The 24854-nt window shown below is 42.5% G+C and overlaps 1 protein-coding gene across 1 annotated transcript in view; it reads right to left on the bottom strand.

The window, feature by feature from the left end:
• ANK3 (ankyrin 3) overlaps positions 1 to 24854 on the bottom strand; it is a 213764-nt gene that overhangs the window by 2005 nt on the left and 186905 nt on the right. The window contains exons 38-46 of the mRNA XM_072869693.1: positions 24467 to 24541; positions 23446 to 23577; positions 22255 to 22398; positions 19255 to 19342; positions 16844 to 17222; positions 13080 to 13178; positions 4634 to 4717; positions 4450 to 4509; positions 2539 to 2631 (exon numbers count right to left, since the gene is read on the bottom strand). Coding sequence (XP_072725794.1) covers positions 2563 to 2631; positions 4450 to 4509; positions 4634 to 4717; positions 13080 to 13178; positions 16844 to 17222; positions 19255 to 19342; positions 22255 to 22398; positions 23446 to 23577; positions 24467 to 24541 — 1130 coding nt within the window. The 3' untranslated portion in view covers positions 2539 to 2562. The remainder of the gene's footprint in view (positions 1 to 2538; positions 2632 to 4449; positions 4510 to 4633; positions 4718 to 13079; positions 13179 to 16843; positions 17223 to 19254; positions 19343 to 22254; positions 22399 to 23445; positions 23578 to 24466; positions 24542 to 24854) is intronic.

Below are 24854 nucleotides of genomic sequence, written 5' to 3'. Positions count from 1 at the left end.
CATGCAGCCATGCACATAAGGACAGCAAGTTTGTTACATCTGTTGTACAACAGTGATGTCTTGCAGCAAGGAGGCAGGAAGCAGAAATACAAAACACACCGGTGAACGGGAGCTGGAAGACCTGCAGGCTCCCCAGCACCTGGGTGCAGGGAAGCCTGTTTGGGAGCGTGGCTTGTGCAGCGCCTGCAGGATTCAGGCTGGCATGGACATGCCTGTTTACTAATCAGGTCACAGGTCCACGCGTATTCCCCAGGAGTGCTCACGCTCTCCTTCTATGCTAAAACACTCTGTCCTTGCCCACATCTACAGCTGTCATAAATCTATCCCGCTGCTAAAAGCCGCCTATTCACATTGCAGCAGTCACGCCGGCTTGCACAGTGCTGTCCTGCAGAATTGCATGCAAAAGTTCTTGGTTTTTCCTTTCAATCTATGTTTCACAACAGGTTTATTTGCAACAGTGACATTTTTACAGCAAAATCTAGCTAACGTTGTGATTTTTTTCAAACATTCAAAGGAAAAGCAACACCTCTGCCTCCCAAACAGGATTTTTTTGTCTTTTGTGATCAAGAAACAAACTGGTTTTCTATCAGAATCCCCTGTCTGTGCAAATACAGCCTCTTCTGCATTCAAATAAAATATTTTCAATAGACTCTTGACTGGGCTCACAATTACTTAATGCACATTTGGTCATACTTATCATGTCAAAGTTTGGACCACAGAGATTCATCTTATGAGACAAAGTTCCCCCCTGAGCAAAGGTTTATTATCTAAGGAAGAATCTCCGAGTTCCTCAGGGGCTCTAGCACGGAGGAGTTGCCTACTGGAAATCACAGGAGAAGTGCATCAGCAGCCATGGCAGCAAATCTAGCTCTGAGGAACTCAGACTCTGGCTTTCTGGAGGTCAGAATATGTTTCATACATTAGGCAAGGACTGCCTTATTAATACCATCTTATTTTAAAATGAAATGCTTCTCCCTTATCCCCAATGTGTGTTGCATCACGCTTGTATGCTGGCAGGCTCTTTATCTGCACTGCTTATGGGGTTCAATGCCCCATCTTGCCTTCAGTGTCTTCAAATTCACAAATTTCCACTGGTTTCCCCCTGCAGATTGACAGTGGAGAAGCATGGGAGCCAACTTGGGACACAATTTCATATAAGCATGCCATCCCTTTGGCTTGCTTTCCTCCCGTATCCTTGAGCTCCATGAAGGAGAAAGGCGTGTCGAAAGAATGACCTCCCTTTTCAAATCATTAAATATTTTATGAGTATGTTGAGCAGCAAGGCACATGAAGCAGCGTTATTCTATTAACACGTGGGAGGGCTCTCAATAAAAGCAGACATTCAGCGGTCGTGCTAGGTGGACACAGTAGGTGCTTACCAGATGCTGAAAGCATGCCAGTCGCCTCACAGAGCTCGCTCCTTAGGGCTTGATCCCATAAAGCCCTCAACTAGATCCCACACGCTGAGGGCCGCTGGTCTCAAATGGCACTACTCACATGCACAGAAAGCCCGTACGGCCAGGTGGCTTTAGGGGCTACTTTACACTGCAGCAGCTGGAAGGGACTAGTGACTCAGGAGAGACTCTGCTTCTGTCCTCTACCTCCACATCCCTATCCGGCATGTTTTCCAGGTCCTGTTTATCCTGTTCTTAAATCCTACAGTCAATTCTATACCAGATGTATAGGAGAAGGATAACACATAGACTTGCTCTTCATAAACTCTTCCTCTGCCCAATCTCCAACCCCCCCAAAGCTAAGAAAAGTTCTGAGTATAAAAAAAAAGACGTGAATGTGGTAAACATGCACTTGAAGCCATGACTAACTGACCAGCATTGATAGACACAGACTGGCTTCTCCTGTGTTTACAGGCACATTTGCTGTGTGACTGTAGCTCTGTGATTGAGACAAAGCAGCCTCTGGCTTCACAGTGCTCCAGCATGCTGTCACAGAGCCCCTGCAAGGGTGTGTCAGCCTGTGCATTTGGTTTTAGTTTGGGAAGCCCTTATACTGTCAGCTGCTGTTTTATTACAATCGTTAAGGCTGGATCGATAAAATTCGCAAGAAACAGTTGGTAAGGACTATTTGTTGGCAAATATTGAGACACTTCACTGGCTCTTACAAGGACTTGGACTTGCATAACTGCCCTCAGATCACATGCCCAACAGTGGAAGAAGCCTTGCACTCCCAGTAGATCTACTTGTGTGCAGCTCCTTCACTATTTGTGTTTAAGTTGATTTTTAGGAGTAGAAAGTGCTGTGGATTACAGACATTACACTTTGTAAAACTCCCCAAAATCTTACACATGCCTCAGTATTGCTTTGCTTTGTGTTCCAAGAAGTAAAGCTCAGTTTCTGTACATGAACTCAAGGTCATTTTCTGCTTGCAAGATCAAGGGCCATCTATTCAGCTTTGCAGCTTGAAAGCAATGTCAAGGTAGCAGCAGGCAAGCCATTGCGCAGCCCAGGTGCCAGCCCCCCTGCTGCGCAGCACTGTGCTGGCAAAAGGCTTTAGCAATGGAAGAAAATTGATCACACTGACCGTTCAGTGGTCGGCTTTCAGCTTTCACGAGTAACTTTTCTTCTCCACATGTCTGACTTCTTTCTTTGTCTTAACCTTATAAGCTTCTCCCTGCTTTAAAGGAAAAGTATAAACATTAACATAGTCTGCAGAGAGTGCTCGTAATTATAAAACTGCTTCCAAAACAGGCTCCACATTTTGCTGTAACAGGATAAGTAAAAAGCAGTTAAATCACATTAACACTTCATTTCAAAGATACACACAATCTACTTATCCACTCCGCTGAGCTGCAAAAGCACAGGCCTGAAATATCATCTTCAAGTAGAAAACACAGGTCTACAATTTCAGCACAGCCCGCGGGTTGCAGTGCCTGGCTGGCAGCCCTTGGCAGAGCCCCTGCCATCAGCTGCAGCGGGATTCAGCACCACCGTTAAGGAAAATCACCTTTCCCAACCAGCTTCCCACGTCAGCCGGGATCGGTGGACATTTCCAACAGCATAGGCCATGGCTGCTGTTATGATGTTTCACAGTGTCTGTGCTTTAAAGTAGCAGGTTAGTAATGGAATAAAAGGAGGAGGAAGAAAGCCAGCAAAAACCACCAAAGCAGCGCAGCAGTAAAACCAATGACAGTGACAAGCAGTGCAGGTTTCAGTGTCTTTAAAACAGCAAACCCCAAAATAAAGTTCATCTTTGCTCATTAGAAGTAGCTCAATAATCATCTAAAAATAAATACTCCAGTAATCACAAGCCTCATTCACATCAGAGAAAGGCATCTGTTTATGCGTGGTTATCGGCAGAATTTACCCCTCGGGTGATTTGCATTGATGTATTTGTAACTATTTGTAGTTTCCAGCTAATCTAATCTGGTGCAGCAAATTGAAAATGTTTCCCCTTTGCTGGGCAGGATTTATTTTTTCCCTGATAAAGGACTACGAAAGAGGGGACGGAAATATGTTTGTTTCAACTCTCCTGTTTCTGTGTCATTCCTCCCCCCATTTTTTTTAATACCAGCAGATAAAGAGTATTTGTTATCTTTGTTTGTTTCCGAATCTGTTTTCACTCAGACAAAAATCCCATTAACCCCAGTAACAACTCTCCTGGAGCACAGACCTCCAAGGGCCATGCGCTGGAGCAAGGCATGAGCTCCCCTGAAGCCGTTTGTCCCCAGCGGTGCTGCCTGTTCCCCCGAGGCCTCCCTGGGACAGAGGACAGCTCCAGGCACAGCCTGCCCCTGCCTGCCCGTAACCCCGGAGCCCCCTGCAAGAGGGGCTGGGGCGTGCTGGGGCACGACAGGCCTGCCCTTCCTGCTGCCCTCCCTTCTTTTTGGGGGTGCTGAAGCTGGGCACAGTCTGGCCCTGCAGAAGGGCTTCTGATTTTAATTGCCAGGGAAAAAATGCTGTCTTGGTGCTTGCTTGTGCAGGATACCATTGCTTGGGTATGTTCACGTTCCCCTGAATCCTGCAAACCCTCAGTCACTAGCACAGGGGTATTACGCAGGTGAGCGAGAGGTCAGTGGGGACCCGATTGCGGCTCATTCCTTTGGGCTGGTGAAGAAGCAACACGCTACACCTATGGGTATAAGGCACAAATTCTGCAAGGGCTTAACCCAACCCACAGACACGGCTCATCTTGATGGCACAAAACAGGCCCCAAACCCATGGTTTAAGCCTGCTGCCTGTTACACAGAAACAGACCTTAATGCTTCTGTGCTGACAGAATTCAGCCGGGCCCCCGTGACACAGCCCCTGTCTGCACACAGCACAGAGACCCCTGCCCCGTTACCCACACGCACAGCTTGTCAATAACCCAAGCACCGCACTTTGCCAAGGCTTCTTGTTAAATGCAAACCTCCAGCCCCTTAGCAGCGCTTTCTAGCAGTCAACACAACCCTCCGCGGCTACTGTTATTTCCTGGTAGTCCCCGTTCCATTACCATTTCACCAACTTTCCTCTCATGGGGGATAACAACGCGTCTCACTACCTTCCGGGTGATCTGTGGGAAGCAATACATGAAAAGTATCGATTTTTTTTTTTTCCTACATTCTAAAGGGAGAAAGTATGTTAAAAGAAGTTACTTGAATGCAAAGACTCAGAATAGTGATGTAATTCATGATTACTTTTCTCGTGATGACGTTGCCTTCTTCATCGGTAAACTGTTCCTCTGTTACAGATTCACCAGGAATGTTTTTTGCTTCCTCGCCCTAAAGAACGTGTTATAAGATTAGCAATATAGCCTATATTCTGCCAAACCCACACATATTTCCACACCAATCCAAGCAACAAGCACATGCTAGCTTCAACTTTATGTAACAGTTTGCTTTATGTCACACAAATAGTATGAAAGCCTCGCTCATTTGGCATGCCAATACCTGTGCCTTTATTCTACTGAATGTGTCCTTAAAGCCTGTAGTGAGCTTCTAGCGCATTGCTCTTATTAACTTATTAATGACATGAAGCTCTCTGGGCAACAAATCATCTTGCGGTCAGTCTGAGTCCTATGAGATGGAGGCACAAATTCATGACGATATAATCTCTAATCAGGCATCCATTAGCTTTTCACAGCTTCTCAGTGCCCAGCACACACAGAAACATGGTCTAACACCAAAATAAGGTGGGGGAAATTTGGGATTTAAAAAGAGAGCTCTGCCTATAGTTTGCTAAGCCCAAGATCTTAAACAGACGCACAAAAGACAAGGCGTTTGTGCGTCTGTCAAAAGATAGTGCAAAAGACAAAAGACAGCGTCCGTCAAAAGACAGCGTTTACAAAATTGAGGAAGGTATCTTACATGACACTTTCCCTGGCACGGTAGCACCTGCCAACCTGCCGAGGAGCCTCGGCAGCCTGGTGCGTGAGTTACTGAGATCGGCAGCACCCCAGCCATCGCTTCTTTAGTACCAGCAATTTATATGACCAGTGTAAATAAATGTAAAAGCAGTTTTCTAACCGCTATGCTAGTGACTTAATACCACTACATGAATTATTGTTCAAAATATAAATAAATGACATTACTTTAGAGTCTAAGGCTAGCTGGCAGTCGTGAACTTATGTTCTAGAAGAACTCCGACAATTTTACCTTATAAAGTCATGTTTCCAAACCTGGGCGCTAAAGCAAGCACTGCATTTGAAGCTTCAAAAATATCGATTGTCTGTGCTTATTTATTTCATATAAATGAAACAAATATAACGTAGCTAGTCTACATATGAAAAATTCCCACACGTAAACAAATAACCCTTTAAACAAACAAACAAACAAAATCCTTAAAACTTTTCTTCTCCCCTCACCCTCAACCCACTATGGAAAAAATGGCAACTAAGGAGAGGAAGCAGAAACATTGTATAAAACATGGTCTGTCAATGCTAACAACAAAATAATATTTGAAATGAGATTATTACAGCTCAACATCAAACTTTCATAATGCTTCCACATACTAAGCAGCACAGGGCAAATATAATTTCTATTTACTGTGGTCTATACACTATATAGTTGTCTAGATAAGCTCCTGGCACTGCTCTATAATGAACAAATATAGTGATGCCATGTTTATTTTTTTAACCATTTTCCCTACAAACACATCTTTTTCAATATGTGTATTATAACAGTAGGTTTGTATGCAAATTCTAAGCTCTAAGCCAAATAAACCTTTCCTTTTTTTTTACAAGCCATTTGTGGTCTTTTCTATAGCCAAGCTTTTCCATTTTCCTCGCTTTAGAAGCATTGCAGCAGGCAGAAACCAGAGGGGAGTACTGAAGAGCAGAGCACAGCTCTGCTGCTGAGTCCCCAGTCAACATTTGTCATTATTCAGAAGTGCAGAATTTTTGCTTATTTCATATTGAAAGCTGTATTGAAATCACCGCTTGATAATTAAGTAAACCATTTTGGACGCTTTACATGTCTTTTTCCCCACACTTTCACAGGCTATATATAAACTGTAAAATTTGCTGAACTTTGATGCTTCAGGAAGCATCACCAAGAGAAGGGCAGACTCCAGAGCCAGGCGGACGTCACTGTGTAGGGATGTAAGGGCAAGGTCCTGTGTCTGAGAGACATCTGGGGCTGAAGTGGCTTAGCTGAGGTCCCCAGGCCTGGGAATGGTGGCATCCCTCCAAGAAGTACGGCAGAACCAATGGCTGCTGAAGCCTTCAGATGGAGCCTGGGCTGAGCCCATACAATTCATTCCCCAGAAGGACTCTGCTGAGGGGTCACGGGAATGAGAAATATATACCTGCCTAGGCACCGACGTCGGGCTGTGCACAGGAGGAGGCAAGTAAGAGGTTGCCCCACCGGTGAGCGGGGCCCCAACGCCGCCAGCCTGCTCCTTCCTTTCTCATGAGCGAGACAGCAGAAACGAGAAGGGCATGGGGACTGCTGCTGCAGCAGGGGGGCGATGACTGGGTAGAGGTTTGGGGAACTGAAACCTGTGGGGTTTCCTAGCCACAATGAAACGGGGAGAAATACTGATTCTGGAGACTTAATACCTTAATCAGAAGCATAGCAGATGGGGAACTAGCTGCACAGTTTCTTTCCTGGCCTCCCACCCACAGGCTCAGAGACTCCCCAGCAAGCTCCCGCGTGGTGCCCTAAGGGACAGGAGGGAACCCTGGCCCAGATGTCCCTCCCACCCCATGGAGCACAGAGGTACGGAGAGGTTCCCTCTCATGAATAGGATCTCCAAAGCCACTACAAGAAAAACCATGAAAAACAGAAATAAAACAACGTGGCCAGTAGCAAGGTCACCAGACTACCTGGCACGCCAATACTGCTTGCACGTACTGGTCCTTGGACTCCTTACTGCCGCTATGAGCAAGTTTATTCCTTAAAACAAGTTACTGAGAATTGCTGGGTTCAGCTTGAAAATGAAAAATGTATTGATGCACTGAAAGATGTCTCTTGGAAGAAAATGCAGTTTTAAAGGTATAGTGGATCTTAGTTTTTAAGTAGCTACGTGCTCCTTTAAGCACAGCTTAAGGATAAATGCTGTAAATACTCAGCAGTCAGCACGCATGAAATCCAGCTTTCACAATTCTCTTGCTGGTGGGTAGTTAAACAAATTGCAGGAGGGCTCACAAGTGGCAGGAGGTAGATCTGATTTACTGACGTTTCTAATCCTATGCAGCTATAAAGACGGATGTTTGCTAGGAAAAAAACCCCTTACCCACTGGCAGTTTTACTTGTCAGATCTCAAACCAGCTTTGGGTTAGAAGGGCACACTAGATGACCTTGTCAACAAAAGCTGTTTTTAAACACAAAGCTGGTGCATCTGCGTCACAGCTAAAGAATAGAATTCTTTCTGCTGCATCATACTTATGTGGGCTTCATTTTACCCTTGACCAGTCGAAATCACTGTTACAATACCAAGAGCTTTAGAAAGGCAGGGAGGAAACTTAATACCGTGATTACTGGAAGCTCGGTTATATCCCTGGGACTAAACCATACAAAGGCTGCAGTCTGCAAGCCTCAGCCCCAGAACATGCCAGGAAGCTTTGCAAAGCAGAGTGCTTTAATGTCACCCTGCTCGCTGGAGTGTAGTCTTGCCAAAACCAGCTGGTATCATCTCTCTGCTGCTCTCCGGGGCAGGAGAAGCAAAGAGCCGCTTCCTCAAAGTCTTCCGCCAGCTCCACTGATTTTCTTAACAGTTATTTGCAGATTATGGGTGTTCCCAGGGACCTCCAGATAAATGGATTTATACAGTCAGTGCTGCAGTATTGTGCCAAAGTTCACTGCAGATTTGTCAGAGCTCTGGTTTTGTTTCGTGTTTGTTTTGTTACTAGAGGGATAATAGTCCCTTTTATTCCTCCTATACATCTAGTGTTGCTGTAACAGCGGAGAAAAAAGGTGCAGCTGAATGTCTCTTACCCAGACAGATAAAAAGGAATTTAAAAGCAGATGGAAATAAGCAAGATGGAAAGATCCTAAATATTTAATTTAATTTCACCAAAGACCAGGGGCAATGCTGCAATGGGAACAGGAGCTGTACAGAGCGCTCAGACCTCTTCCCCTACTGGCCTAAGTCACCATCAAGACATAATCCTTTCAGTCTCGAGATCACATTCTTGTAATGCATAAACAGCAGCTGTGCCTCAGCCTCCTTGGGGTCTCAAGCCTCTGTGGCAGTGGCACTAGAAACAAACATCTTTCATTAAGGTCATTTTCATTAGTGAGTTCTGCCTACTCAGGGAGACCTTGTTAATCAGATGCCACAACTCTCCGCCTGCGCCTGTGCTGAGTCTGTACTTGCTTGTTTGCAGATGTATTGCTAAAGCCATAGGGGAGGGAAAAAACCAAAACCAAACAACAAACCAACAGGCAAACCAAGGAGACCTGAAAGGAAATGGTGCTGCAAATGGGGCAGAGTGTAGTCCAACACTGGGAGCTGGGTCATAGCTCTGTTGCTTGTTGCATGGAGGACAACATGATGAACAGACCTTATAACAGCACTTGTAGTCTGTGTTTTAATTTACCTCTGTGTTATCTTACCGAGGCCGGCAGCTCTGACCCTGCCGGTCCCTCCCGGGGTGAGGGCACTTAGGGAGCAGAGCAATTCCGCAGCTCTCCCAGCCTGGCAGGGACTGCAGTGGGGAGGCTGCACCCAGCTGAGTACACAAATGGAAACGCTTCCCATGTGCCTTACGTGGGGCACAGGCCCTTAATTCTTCTCACCTACAGGATGGCCACATTTTCACTTTCCATAAATACATTTCCTCTGAATAATAAGATCATGAAAGTTGCTGGTTCTAGTTTTGACTGACTGCTGCTCAGGCTCCCATGCCACTCTTCCAGTGCAGGCTGAACCAAACCCTCTGCCATCAGTCATGGGGGGGCATTTCATGGGCAAAATGCATGGAAAGAGACAAATAAATCTTTAATAAAAATTGGCAAGAAATAACAAAAGTACAAGATACAAAAGATATAAGATCTGAATAACCCCCTGCTTCAAAATCTATTTTATTTTCCATTACAAAATTCTACCATAAACCTTTTGGCAAGAATCTTACTAAACAGTTTTTGCCAAAAATTTGTACCCATGAAAGATTTAACAACCTCTGAAAAGGCATGAAAAATTAGACACTGATTTCTGTCATGACTGAATAAAAGGAGGTTTGGATCAGGCTCTGAATGTGCACATTGTGGCAGCACTCTTATTTTTCCCTTGTGTGCTAATTGCTCGCATTCCTGCACTACCATAAAAACCCGTTTCTTTTGCAATGCCCCGTCCCATCAATCCGCCATGTGAACAGAGGAGAAAGGAAGCAAAACCAAAAACATCTGCACTACCTTGAGGTTAGAATACGATCCTATTACATGTAGAAATGGGCATCAGTCCTTGGCTTGTCTGGTTTTATGGGCTCGGCCCTCTGAATTGCTAAACCCATGGGAATGTGCTTGAGAGTGCTGAACACTTGACAGGACTCAGCTCTCGGACTGTTGGGAAAATACCTCCGGAGGAGAGAAAAGCCTTTCTCCATATTTGGGCCAGGATAGAGAACTAAGGTAGCAGTTAAAAGGAAGTAACAGTGTTAGCAATAATGCAGAATGGCACTGAAAGGAAAAACAAGTTGGGAAAGAAGAACAAAGGTAATGAAGCTATTCAGCCCTGACAGTAGCTGTGGAGGCACATCGCAAAGCCTTTTCTCCACAGGACTCAATTTATCCTCGAGGTTTTGGCGTTACCAAACTTTATCCCTGCAGGCTATGTGAGTACCTCTGTTGCTTTTAATGCAACACGGAGGCAGTAATGAATATACGCTATGGTAAAACAACACAGCTCCCCTGTGCAGCTCTGCCCATTGGAGCCTCCAGCGCACCCTCGTCCCTTCCCCGCTGCTGCTGTTGGCACAAGCCGGCAGAGCAGGCTGACAGCACGGGCACAGCACTGCCGACCATTTATGAAGCCTGCATCCAGGTTTTTCAGATGTTCAAAACAGTTTTTATTCCAGAGAGTGCAAACTCAAGGAAAGATTTCTAGGGCTGGCTCCTAAGTAACCATAACCTAAGACAGTATAGGGTAAGTACTCCCATGGTGCAGGTGTGACTGCAGAAAAGCACTGGGGGATTTCATTGACAATGTGTGGCAGGCTTGCTGCCTGCGGGTCAGGAGAGCCGGAGTAAAAATGAAATGTCCCTGCCTCCTGCTTTGCATCGCCCCTTAACAGCTATTTGGCTAGCCAGGAGTGTCAGAAAACACAGGAGCAGACGGAGAGCCCGATTCCCTTCTCGCTACTGCTCTGTGCAAGCGATGCCAGCCCTGCTCAGTGTGAGCCTCAGAGAGGGGCACCGGGGTTGTAGGGTGGGGCACAGCACCGGGCACTCGGGCGCTGGCAGGCGAGATGCTCCCCAGCACTGCTTGGGCCCTGTGGCAGAAACGCAGGAGTTATTTTTACTCTGCAGGCTGAGAGCTTTGCTCCGTCCTCTGAGCACTATATCCTGAGACCTCTTCCCTGAACGAGGAGCTGTTCCTCAGCTCGTGCATGCTCTCGCAGTCATTTCAGTTCACCCAGACTGAACCTCTGCTCCCAGGAATGTGCAGAAATTAAAGTCCAGATCCCTACCAATGTTAAAGCTTGATTCTTCCATTTCATAGCACCATTTAATGAACTTGACATGATCAAAGTATACCTATAGAAATGGTGGTTTCCGCTATCACACTCTTTCTCTAAAAGGCCTGCCGATTGCTACTTTGGAAATTTTTCTTGTTCTGGTTTAAGCTTGTCTTGAGATGCAGAGTGGGGGATAAAAAAGAAGCTATAAAACATCAGAAAATGACAGAAGTATCACATGTATTTTCTAATCAAGAGACAGGTACAGCTCTAATCCAATTCAGATCAGACACGTTCCCAACGGAGCAGGTTCAGACGCCTCCACGCACCATGCACACCCTCCCGACTGCCTCTGCACTAGCCGCAGATTGCAACGCTGTCTACGCTGCTTTACCGTTGCTCTGTTAAAAGTTCAACCCCAAATTATACCCCCAGATTTAAAAACAATTTTCTATGCCTTTCTCTATACACAGGGGATGTACTTGGAAAGCAAGCGAAGGCTGCCTTTTTACATACTTTTACTTTTCTACCCTGACATTTCCTGACTCCAAACCAGTGGACACTAAAATAGTTCAGACATAAATTGGGTGGGGGACCTCAGCCACAGGCCAACTATGCAGCCTTTAAAACTTTCAGCACACGGATACTTTATGTCTTACCAGAAATGGTCTTACAGCATTCGAGGGTCTGTAATTGCCCACAGGCTGCCTGCCCCGTTTGAAAACAGAAGCCACATTCCTATTTCTGACCAGTCATGTCTTATCTGCAGAGGGAATTACTGATGGAGGGTTATACCCTGACCTGCCCAGGGCCTTTCATGGAAGGCAGCAGGTTTTGCCTGTAAAGATGAGGTACTGGACAAAATATTCACTTTTACTGAGCTCACTTTTGCAATTCCTGCCTTGTCCCAAACAGAAGCATGACTGGTATACTGAAGAAATTCAGGGTGAAGACAGTCAGAAATGTCATCCTGCCTTTTCCGAAAGTGTCTGTATCTTGGAGAGATGGGAAGCTGTGCTGAGCAGCCTATCTGCCATCCACATTATACAAAAGGTGCAGTGCCTGTGTGCATACTCTTCTCCACAAAGCATGCAAATAACAGCAATATAGATATGTGTAATCGGAGTGTCACGAATCATTCCTAAAGTAACAATTATACCTTAGGCAAACTCAGCTAGTACTGTAATAGCACTCTGCTGGCTGACTGTCTTTTTCATGGCTTGACTACATGGTTTTCTAATAAGAATCTAATAAATCCTGTAAGTTACTGAGTGATTAACCTAACGGTTTCCGATGCAGAATTATTTTCTTATGCTATATGCTGCAGGCAAATAACGCCATACTATATGACCATACAAGAAAAACTATGAGGGCAAATGCAATTATTTATATGACCATGCCATTGTTAGCAGTATATAAAGTATAGTGTGCTGTAAATAAAGGCCATCTGTAAATAAATATACTGAATAAAGCCTACTGAAGGCAATGCAAAGACTCTTATTAACTTTGGTAGGTTTTAAATCAGGATCACCTGCTGTTTTGAGGTGGTTTTCCAGAACACATTAAGCACTTAGGACCACAAGTTTCAACCAGAGTACATGGCTCATACTCTCCTATATCCCACTCGTGTGCATTCCTGCATTTTTTTAACTTGTAATTTAGAAATTTTTTTAAGAAAATGGAAAAAAAAAAAACCAAAAAATTGTCACCCATATCTGCCTGCAACTCATTTTGCTCTAGATCAGACCAATACACTGCACCTAGCTGTAGTCTTTAAGATGCCATGCAAAACAGTGGCAGTGAAGGACACAACATGCCATGCAGCACAGTTGTTTTCCAGCAGAAGACAACCATAAACCTCTGGGTTAAGCAAGGAAAGGCCACCTAGCACTTGGTTATAAATACATACTGGCAATGGAAAGCACGCTACCAGAGGGACTCCAGTATGCCTAAACTGACATTCTGACACAGCAGTCCAAACTCACGTGCATGCCAACGTCGCCTCAGGAATGCAAATCACAAAATACCTTCAGAATCAACCGCCGTCGATAAACTCTTGTAGTAATTCTCTGCTCTTCATCTGAGCTCGAATCACTCTCAATCTCACTGTCACTGTCACTACATTCCTAATAAATGCAGTTTTAGTACATTTGAACAGCACATTTGCAAGACAGAACATGCTGATCAGGACTAGGAGAAGAAAACAGAGGTTATCATGGACAGTGTTTTTCCTGTCTCTATTATGTACATAAGGACTCGCAGTTTTGCTCTTAAAGTATATGGTGGGAGGAGGCCTTTTTGCTCCTTGGCATACTGTAGCTTGGCAAGTATAGCAGGTGTGGAATATCCAGGCAGCTCTTAAGTCTTAGAAAATGTTATCTGGAATGCAGCTGACCTGGGGAATTTCTAAATCTTACGCAGTTGTTAAAAATTTTGTGTACAAACAAACCTTGTCATAACTGCTTGCTTTTTTCTCCTCAAAAATTAATGTTCAAACAAATGGTATGGATTCACAAGGTATAGGAAGTGAATTCCCTCATAAAAAAAGATGACAGTCACACAGAAAGATTCAGTGGAGCGCCTCCACTAAGAAGATTACAAATAAGCATTTTGAAGAATTTCTCCATGTAAATGGCTTTCCTGTTCAGTATTTACCTGCTTTTAAGTAGCAAAACTGTAGCGTGAAGTACAATCATTCTGCATTTTTTAAGAAGGGAACTGGTAGACGTCAGCTCAGGGTGAGGGGGAAGAGCCTGACACTGGTCTCAGCTTGGTGCCGGGAGGTACCACAGCCGCACGCAGACATCTGCTCCGTCCTGGCACCCTCTGACAGCCCCAACATTTTCCCTTCCAAAACCCAAGGAGCTCCTCGGCTTTGGGGCTAAGCAGTTCTGTGTGCATATGCCTGGCAGAGGGCTTCATACCTATCTGTGTGACGGACACAGGGCAGAGGCCCTCCTCACATGATGTTTGGCTGAATCGACCTTTTTCTGAATAGAGAAATTTGAAAATTTTCTCTATAATTACTCAATGACAGCCTAAAACTGATTTTAAATTCATGAATAGTGGAGATTGCTAATTGCATTTCTGTTTCTCTCTTTGAATCTGGCCCAAGACATCCCAAACAAGAAGCATTTCTCAGAAATGGTGCATAAAATAAGAGTAGGCATAGGTGGGTGGAAGAGAAAAAGGACTCTATAACAAAAAGCATTTAGGGAAGGATGACAGTATTCATCTGCGTGTAAAGTCTCCTGCTGTCCTCTGACACTAGCCAAATACAGACACAAAAAAATTATAATCCAACCTTGTCCTGAAGAAGTAACAAGAAGCAGAAGATTCCCAGAGGGCAGGAAGGTTTTGGAGGAAGAGTTATTATTAACAAACAGCTTCAAGTGGTGTATTTGTGATGGAATTCTGACACTGGGAGTCACCTTGACCACGCAGTAGACATCACCCTCTTTGGGATAATAGAGCAATGGTGCTGTGCTCCTCTCATTTCAAAAGATCACTGGAATCTGATGCTTGAGCATTCATAGAGAATTATATGGCCTACACTGTCACTGCACTGCTTTTGTAAGCTTTTGGGCATTTACGTGGACTTGGGATGAGGCCAACAACTTGTTTCATCCATGTCACCAGACAGCAGCCCACCACCAATCATCTGAGTTTACCTCTTGTTGCAAACTGTGTGCCAAAACACTGATGCAGCCCTCTCACCCTGCAGGTGGATGACTATTGCTTCTTAGCTCTTTCCCAATGGGTAACAGAAAAAAATCTCTTACTAGTAATTTTATTTTGTTCCCCCTTTCTTTCCACAGAAATAAATCTGTTTCTTTCATACTTTTCTCTTTATGGAGCATTTCTGAAGAACACCTTGCAGAAATATGCAGTTGAAATTCTCTTTCTGTTTTCATGAGAGCACGTGAGGTGTCTCACCACAAATTGGACTGTGCTAGTAATTAAACTATTGACTTCAAATTAGATTAGACAGAAGATATTCTTGAAGAGATATCAACAAGCTATCAGAAGCAATTCTTGTTGTCATTCTAACAAACACTAGTTTGTTACCCATTCAGGCTTTGTGAGACACCCATGTTTAGAAATCACATTATTTTCTGATACCAGTTTATTCAAAGATCATGTCTATAAAAAGACTTGTAATTTAGAAGATAAGATTATCACCCTTTACCAATAAAGCAAAAGTAGTGCAAAAAGCACGCATAAGAAAAGCACGCGCTTATTCTTCCCAATCCAGATGGGATATCCAAAAGTAAAGAGAACACAAAAGGGGATGACAATTTATCTTCTTACTGATGGCAATCCAGAGGGGGAAGTTGCACACCCTCAGAATGTTACAGTGTGCATCTACGCTTGTCCCTGCGTTTAAACTGAGCATAATAATATCAGCCCCAGGTCTGCCCCAAAGCCTACCGACACTAAAGGAACTCGGCCATCTGCCTTTAACTGCCTTTGCAGAAGGCTCTTAGATTTTAAGTATTCCAGTAATTAGTGAACATTAGGAAAGATCTTCGCTGCTTCAACTGTGTCACGAACTAATAACAAGATAATAACAATCATATGCTGCATAACTGCTGAGACTGATTATGTTACTATCTAATAAAAGAACTCCTGGTTGTATAATCGAAAGAATAGTTTAAAATTAACTAATTAAACTTGAATGATTTATTGCAGCCTACCACAGCCAACATTTTCCTTGTGCTACAATAAAAAAAAAAAAAGCTATATCATGTAGAAGCAATTCTACTGAAAAACCTCGCTTCCAGAAGTTATAATCTCCTCCTGTATTACACCCAGGAAAAGACAATCTCAGCAGAGAGAGGAATGTAGAAGAAACTCTGCAATTCCCTTTTTCAGCCTGGTTCCCTGATGGCCCTGTGGTCTATTCTGTGGCAACCCTCCCACTGCTGGGGTGAGAGGTGCACGCAGCTACGGGGCTATAAGCCATTCTTTGAATCAACTTTACTTTTAAGCTTCTGGGAAATAATTATAAGCAACTGAGAAAGCTATTAAAATCTTCATTGCCAGAAAACAACTTATAACTGAGGTCCTGCAGTTAAGGATGTGCAAGCCACACAAGGTAGAAATGAAGGGGAGCCCCTCTACTGTATTTTAAGAAAGAACCACCACCTGGAAAAGTGCTTTACACATTTGGAAATCTTTTGATTCCTCTTGGCTGGATGCGCTTTGGAGTTGGGATGAATGAGGCCATGAAACAAAAACCATAAGGAGGAGATTAAGTATTACCCAAAATTTATCCTCCTGCAAATTAACAGAGTAAAAAAATGCAGGGGGTGTTGGGGACAAGGAGCAGGGGCCGAAGAGTCCCTTTGCTCGCTTCAATGTCACAAGAAGAGGGGAAACCAGTGGCATCAGCTTAACCAGAAGCAGATGGAGGACAGCTGAGCTGTTTGGCACTGTTTGCACAGGTGGTGTGTCAGGGCCGGGACGGGGCCTGTTCCCCCGTGATGTGGGACGGTGATCCCAGAAGCTGCTCCAACCTCTTCCAGGGCTTGGGCTAGTCAGGCAGAGGATTATGCAGCCCTGCTTGGCTCCTCTGCCTGCCCCGACTCCACCTCTTTCTATTCACGCCACAGAATATAAATTTCCACTAACTTCCATTTTTCTTAATTTAGAAATAAATAGAAAAGGCATAAAGAAGGATAAAAAAACCAAACCAACCAACCCTGTCACAAACAACTTTACAAGTCTTACAAAAAATTATGTCAAGCAATAGGGACTCCTCACACAATAATTACAGGACATACTGTACCTTCTGTTCAGACATTACTGCTCCCTCCTCCTCTTGGATGCTTGTTCTTGGCTTGCCATCCTCAGAAGTACTCCAGCTCATCTTCTTCACACTGACAGGCACAGATGTTTTGTTGCCTTCTGTTGTTGGCTTGTTAGTCTCTTCCAAAGATTTCTGATATGCTGTTGATGATAACGTTTGCTCATCAATACCAGCCGAAATTTGGGGCTTTGTTTTCAGGGCTTCTTTGTCACTCTGTTTTCCCACATCATTTAAAGATTCCTGGATGTAGGATTTAGTTTTCGCCTCTGCTGTGGATTCGGATAGGCTTCCATTTGTTTCTGGCTTCCCTGCTTCTCCTTTGACATATGAGGTAACAGAATCCCTACATTGGTCCGAGCTACAAGAAAAAAGAATAGACAGCCATTCAGTGCTTAAATCAGACGCAGAAGGAGAAAGCACTGAGCGTCTTACTGAGCCTTTGTTCTTAGCACATACGTTTCAGACAGAGGAAAGTAAAATTTTAAATTCAGCTTGCAAATTCAATCTATTTAATAGCCTTGTCTTCTGCATCATGGTATCTTTTCAGACGCAATGAGAATATGGTGAACACTGGAAACAAGGCCAAATGTTTTACGCTAATCCCCTTCCTCTTGTGTGTGTGTGTTGGGGGGGGGAAGGAAGGGGAGAAAAAACAGAAGGAAAAATACACAAAACCTACCATTGCCCTTGTATAATCACGAGATAAATCTCCAAGGCACTAATTCTTTAACCTGCTCTCTAACTAAGGAGGTGATGAAAGTATCTGTTACTGTGCAATTACGAGTAATGACCAAATAATTTTTTTTCCCCCAAACTACAATATCTGTACTCCAGATAAGCCATGCCTTTTAGAAAATATTGGTATCTGAAAAGAAATCCTTAGACAGTGCAGAGTTCCAATAATACACAAAGCAAAAGGCAAGGAAGGTTACTACAAGATAGAAAGCTGACCAAAATTTTGCTTCAGATTACCTATGGACAGGTTTAACCTGCATCTCTGATGGACGGTTTTCTTCTCTTTTGCATTTTTGCTTGCTTTCAGATAAGCACTATGACTGTACACATGAAAATACTATAGCTATTTGCTGGCACAACTCTTATAAAAGATAGCAAATTGAATTCATCTAGTTAGAAATGGATGTTATCTTCTTAAGGAAGCCCTTTTATTTCTCGAAGTGATCTATTGTGCTAATTTAACACAACACAAAATGCAGAATAACAATGCTTGCTTAACAAAACAGAAATCACATCAGTAGTAGATCAAGTGCTTTCCAGTCCTGAAAGACAATCAGTGTGCTGAAATCAATGGCTGAATTCCCACTGGATTCAATAAGAGAGTATCTAATGCTACCTGGAACCTTAAAACATCCTGAGCCAAAGCTGCAAAGGATGTAAACTGCTGACAGACAAATGATCACTCTGCAGATAATCATTCTCTGCTGATTTACAGCTCATGCAGACCTCGCTCCTTCGATTAGTAATCATGGGAGCCACGTTCAAAACAAAGGCAGGCAGGAGCTCTTCACCCAGTGGGTACCAGTAAGGCTGAACACGCCAACACATACTGTGAATGTTGAAAGCTTAAGTAGGTCCAAGGGGAGGCTGGAAAAGCTCATGCAAGAGAAATGCATTGAGGATAAATATGTAGAAAGCATCCATCTCAGCAGGTCATTATGCTGAAAGCAAGCGGAGCCTGGGAAAACACTGGAGGAAAACAGCGTATACGTCCACTCTCCTCCTTCCCTGAGCATCCTCTGCAGTCACTGCTGGGAGGCAACATATGGAACTAGATGGATATGGTATCACCATTCTTACCTTCTTATGCCTTGTAACTCGTCTCTTTAAATGCTGGTAGATCAGCATGACATAACATGCTTGAAGTAAGCGTTATAAAAACAGTGACAATTTAAAAGTTGGCTTATAGAAACAGTAACGACTATCTGAGGGAAGGCAAAGAGATGCAATGAAAAGGATGACTGCTAAAAAGGTACTTGAGAAATAAGAGTAATGGAACATCCTGGTTTCAGATAATGTACATTTTATAGTCCTCAATTTCAGTTACATCTATGCATCACTTTAATTAAAAAGGGAAATACACAAGATAAAGACACAAAAAGTATCCACTAAACATAATACAAATTAATTCTGAAATACCTATCTTAAGAATGAAACCTAATAAATACACATTTTTAAAGACAAATATGTCTGAGGCCAAATTGAGTCAACTATTACTTTTTCTTTTAAGTATATATATATATATATATATATATGCACATATACATATTCTCATAGCATAGTAAAGCAGCAGCCTCAGCACTCTCCTGGAGGTAAAAGCAGCACGGGAAGGCTTGCTTACACACACACACACACTCTTATACAAAGATCCTCACCTATCATCCAAGCGATCTAGCAGGCTACCACCTATTCTGCATCCTGACGTCGGTGGCTCGGTGACACTTGACAAGTCAGGCTGCCAACCTGTAATTGAAGATATTTCGTGTTCTGCTTGTTGAACACCTTTAAGAATTGACCATACTCTTTCTTCCATCATCTCCTCAGACTCAGCTCCTTCTTCCAGATGAATGTCCTCAAATAGAGATTTAAGCTTTTCTTCCGTCATCTCCTCATCAGTACCAGACTTTTCTCTCTCAGGCTGTTCAATCCTTACTCCTCTTTTACTAGTCTCTTCACTCTGCCTTTGTTTAGCATCTTTTGATAGCCCGCCATAACTACCGAGATACCGTGGAAAATCCTTAAGGTCCACTTCCTCCAACTGGCTCTCGCCTACGGAAATATCTTTAGGTGTTCCTTCTCTAGGCACTGAGAAATCAAGTTTGCTGTCGTCCAGTGAAGTGTCTTCCTCAGTCACCACTGGCGGTGCTGCTGCTGTACCATCTACTTGTCCCTGGGAGGTCACTAACACGTCACTCAGTCTACTGGGAGTTCTAAGGGGTGACTCTAGGCTAGAGGTGTCGCTAAAGAAATCGTCCTGATGGAAAGGGGTGGGCGGCACGAAGCGCAACCCAGTGGGAGTTTCCAGTTCCACTTGAATGGTGGGATAACCTAAGGAAGACAGCACATTTGGACTGACTGGGATGAAGCATGGAGCAACAAATAAGCAAATGTCAAATGATTCATGAATTACTTAAAGTAGGAAATGTATGAGGAGGTGCAGGTGCATAAGAACAAATGCAGTTCTGATCGATTTCTTTACTTTGTCCTAAATAGATGGAACAAAAAATGAGTACTGCCAGTGAATAGTACCGTGAAGCCAGTACTTTTGACTATTTTGTATATAGTCTGTAAAGATTTCAGCAATTGTGTTTGCAGCCTTTTTAACATTTTCAAGCTGTAGCAGATTGTCTTATGAGCATGCAATAAATCAAATGTGGACAAGGGTGGTTGTCCCTTTATATCCAATACAATCTCTTGCAGCCATATTGTGTAAATCTTTCTTTCCCAGTTTTTATTTTTTTAAATTTTGAAGTTTAATAAATAGATTTTAAAGTCAGAAGTAGATAACATAGGACAGCCACTTTTTTGTCAGCAGGTCTTATTTCTAAAACAGGTCCACATTTTCAATATACTTTTATATAAAAATATACAATACCAGCAATACAATGCTTCTAATATATATCTCCAATTTAACCATAGAGACACAAGAATGGAATAGTTAAAGAATGAGGAGCAGAAATGGATCCTAATGAGGATACTAAAGAATAGTAGATCTAAATACACAGCAGGATAAAAAACTAAAAAAGGAAGTTAACAAAGGGATAAGAGAACACAAACACAACAAGGGAGAGCTATATGAATATTTCAGGTACAGTAAAGTTATACAGGTGAGAAGACTGTGGTGAGTAAGGAGATCTTGGTGATCTTGGAGAGTGAGGCGATCTTGGTGACATGGGTACAATCAGATACACTGATCAAATAAAGAGAGAAAAGAAAAATTGATGAAAACATGGGAAAACCATACAAAAGGATTAAACTGAATATACACATAAAAATTACAACAAAATCTGAAGTTTGCTTTCCAGCAAATAATAGGTTGGGTAATCTACAAAAGGAAAAAATATATGCCGTGGGGTTAGCTTGACATTGTGCTGCCTGCAAAGGGAGGTGCATTAACAGGGTTTGCTTTTTTTCTTTCCTGAATCAGCTGAGAGAAAGGCAAAGGTGGTCTGGTCTTGGTGAGGAAAGGAAGCTTGAGGAAGGTTCAGAGGAGAGACAGAAAGCAACTGCAGAGAAGCGCATTTTTTTCATAAAAACATTGATGCTACTATTAAAAGGCGCAAGCAACATTTCAAGAGCAACTTTCTTAAAATGTCAACAGAAAATTATTTCTGTAATGCAATGATTCAATGACCAGCAATGCTGCTCAATAATGGAGGTACACTGAGCTTATATGCTCTAAAGAAAAAAGTCCTACTAAAATGCAGAAAAAGCTCAATACATACTTGAAAAAATTACGAAAAGCAAAAGAAATGTTACTTACAAAAGAAAAATCTTATTTAAGGAGCTATTTATAATACACATGACAAAAATCAAAGTAAAGAATGTAGCAACCCAGTGCCTGTTAACTAACATTTAAAAGAAGAAAAAACAACATTTAGCATCTTTATAATTCAGCATGATAAATAAGTATACCTATGGCAATTCTGTTTTACAAGCAGAACTTCATTTATCCTTTTAATCTGGCTCAAAATTGTCCTGCACAATTCTGTTCACAGTTGGTACAGCTTCCATGTGAAAATTATGACACAATTTTACCCATTAGTAGACGGAAAAAGATATTCTCTCATGCAGTAATAAAACATTTTCTTATTTTTCTACTGCCATTGTAGAAATGGTCCAAGTGAAAAATCATAAAGTAATTGATGTTCGCTTGTCTCAAAGAGGCTTAGTAGTAAATTGCACATTCATTTGCTCTGTGCAATTACTAAGCACTTTTTTTTCCTTGTTCTTCCTTCTTTTTTTTCTTTGAAGAATTCTTAGTTACTTATCTAGACAGGAAGCCAAAGAATATATGTATTTCCAGGTAACCTGGAAAGCATGCGATACCAAGGACATTAAAAATATACAGGGGCAAGCCTCAAGGCACAACTATTGCAGGAGAAAAACATTCAGGTCTTGTCAGCTGACACTGAGGCTGGTGGGAACAAGCTTACCCAGGCATATGTTTGTGGGATCCTGGGCTTATTCTTTGAGATATTAATATGCAACTTACGTATCATACCATGAGTGTGCTTTAGGAGAGGAAAAAGCCTTCACATTGAAAACAATTATTTCTATAGAACTTGCTGTCTTTTTTTAAAGTCTAGTTTATACAACATTATTGTACTATTGGACATGTCACTGAACTAAATATGAGCATGGAATTCAATTACCATCAATGGGATCATGAAAAACGTTATTTTCATCTGCAAAACTTCTGGTGCCTGAAATATTTCCATAATCAAATATTGGTCCTTCCAACAGGGTCACAATATCTATTCGATTAATTTTTGTCAATACAGAAGTTAAGGCATCAGCTGAAAAACAAATAAGACATGTCAGAAAAAAGTTAAGCATTGCAGAACTGTGCCGTCGTCCTTCTCAGTTACATTCACATTGCATTAATTATAAATTGCTGGCATATGTTTCTGTCCCAATGCCTTTGGTTCTAGCAAACCCCATCATTTGTCTAAGTAGTCATTCTGCTGCCTACTTGTTCAAGATATACATCTATTAAGAGTCTTCCCTCTCCCCCAAGTATAATTATATTACAACACAAAAGGCACAAAGAATAAGGTCAGAGAGTTCTTAAAGAACATATTTACTTACTACAAAAAAAACCACAATATCCTTTTACTGAAGCGTAAAAGGAGTGTAAAAATCCTTTTACCATTCTGTTTCGAGGAACAACGGAATAGGTAGCCCTGCAGGTAATAATGCATGTAAGACTATTCATGCAGTACATGGTGAAATCTCATTTACAGTAATCTTGTTGCAAGAACACAGTAATACTGGAAATTACTTTTACGGTGAAAGAGATCAAAGTAGACTCAAATACTGTGTAGGAGTGTGTGGATTAGAGAATGGTAACAAACACCATTGACCTAACGCAAAAATCAAAGCCTCTCTTTCAATTTGAGCAATTCAAGTGAAAAGCACAGATGAAACCAGCAGAATCTGCGCAGAATCAGTGTCGCCATCACTCCTTGCAGGAGGTGGTTTAGTCTTTTCTTATGACCTGCAACGCTGCGAGACTACCTAACTTTTCCAGGCAGCCTATTTCCATGTTTCACGTTCCTTGCTATTGGGAAGTTTTCCCTAATGTTTTCTTTACTGGAATTTAAGTTCATTACTCGTCACGTCAATTATGGATGTGGAGAACAGATTATTTCCTTCTGCATATATACTGGATAAATATGACACGTTTCTGACTTCTGGTAAAAATATAACTGAAACTTTTTTTTTCCCATCAGTGGTTTGCGAAAGACATTTATAACGTTTTCTTCAATTTAACCTATTTAGAGCAGGCAACAGATGAAATGGGCTGTAACTTATAAACAACAAAAGTAACTACTTGAACTTACTTGTAGCATTTTTCCCATCTCTGGTAACCCATTTTTTTAATAACATGAAGCTTTGCGCAATAAGAGAATTTGGGTTTTCTACTCGGATTTGATTTATTTCATCCACAGAAAAATTCAGTTCTCTTGCCAGTTCTATAAAGACAAAAAAAAGGCAAGCAAGAAAAGAAAACAACAACAAAAACACCAAACAAAGCCCAAATCCCTCAATCATCCTGTCAGGCTTAAAAATATTATCTTTCTTAGATCACACAGATGTCAACAAAACTACCTGACACGAACTTTACAGATAACGACGAACACTGCATTATATACTCGTACGTTAATTTCCTAAGACAGACAGAAATTTCCTAAGTTTGAATTTCCATCATCTCTGTGAGCTATTATCATATTTATACCCAGTAAGCCACTTAAACATGGTGAAAAAAAGCTCCGTGGAGACTACCTCATCACCGTTAATTTATAAAATCTGGTGTTTCTGGTGAGTGTTACTCCTTTGTGAGCTCGCTGTGCAGCTCAGCGCCGGTGCTGTTGTCACCTACGCCCAGGGAGAGCTGGCTGCTGCAGCTGTAAGCCCATGAAGGGCCAGCTCTGCCTATCAGCATATGGAGGTCCAGCGGGGATACGGTTGGGCCACCCCACACATGGCACCGGCTTGCTGGGGCACTGCTGGGCTCCCTGCCTTCTCCAGGGCTTTGGGGAAACTGCTGGCCAGATACAGAGGCAGCCCTGAGCGTGAGTAGAGAGATCCTCTCAAGTCCTTGGGTGAACGTCTTGAGAGGAGAGCCATTTTAGGTATTTTCCCTATTAGTTTCTGTTTGATTTATTGCAAGACCATGGGATAATTCTTCACGGCTATTTCCTGTTAGGCATCTTTGCCCAGCAATGTGTTGCATGGTTTGGGAGGCTGCGCTTACTGTGAATTCGGGAGAGCCTGATGCGGCCTTGCTGCGGCTTTTGGTAAAAAACTACCTGAAAATGTAATAGCGAAGACTAATTTCAATATTAAAGCAGAAAAGCTTACCTGTCCAGCTAAGTCCTAGGTGATCGGCTACAATTGCCATCCTTATATCTGTTCGTTCACATGGACTCTGTGGACCTGTGATTTACAATTTCTCAATTAAAAAGGTTTTGCACAGAAAACCATAATACTGGACAATAGTTTCTTATAAATAATAGCTTTAATTTGACTAAGTTGCTGGTGCTTATACTGTTTACTAGAATGGTTGTGTGTCCTAATAACCTACAAAGCAAATTTTTTTCACAGCTTTTATATTTTCACCTGTGTAAAGCCAAATGTCAAACTACATGATGTCGTGTAATGAAACCAAACATGCTGACAATCTAGCTGCTAGACTGTACACAAGTTGTTCGATTACTGGTGGAAACCACCAAGACCAGATTATCATCTA

The sequence above is a fragment of the Ciconia boyciana genome, chromosome 8 (genome assembly GCF_034638445.1).
Source record: "Ciconia boyciana chromosome 8, ASM3463844v1, whole genome shotgun sequence".
Lineage (NCBI taxonomy): Eukaryota > Metazoa > Chordata > Aves > Ciconiiformes > Ciconiidae > Ciconia > Ciconia boyciana.
The sequence above is the reverse complement of the archived record's forward strand: the minus strand, read 5'-3'. Positions and strand labels throughout refer to the sequence as shown.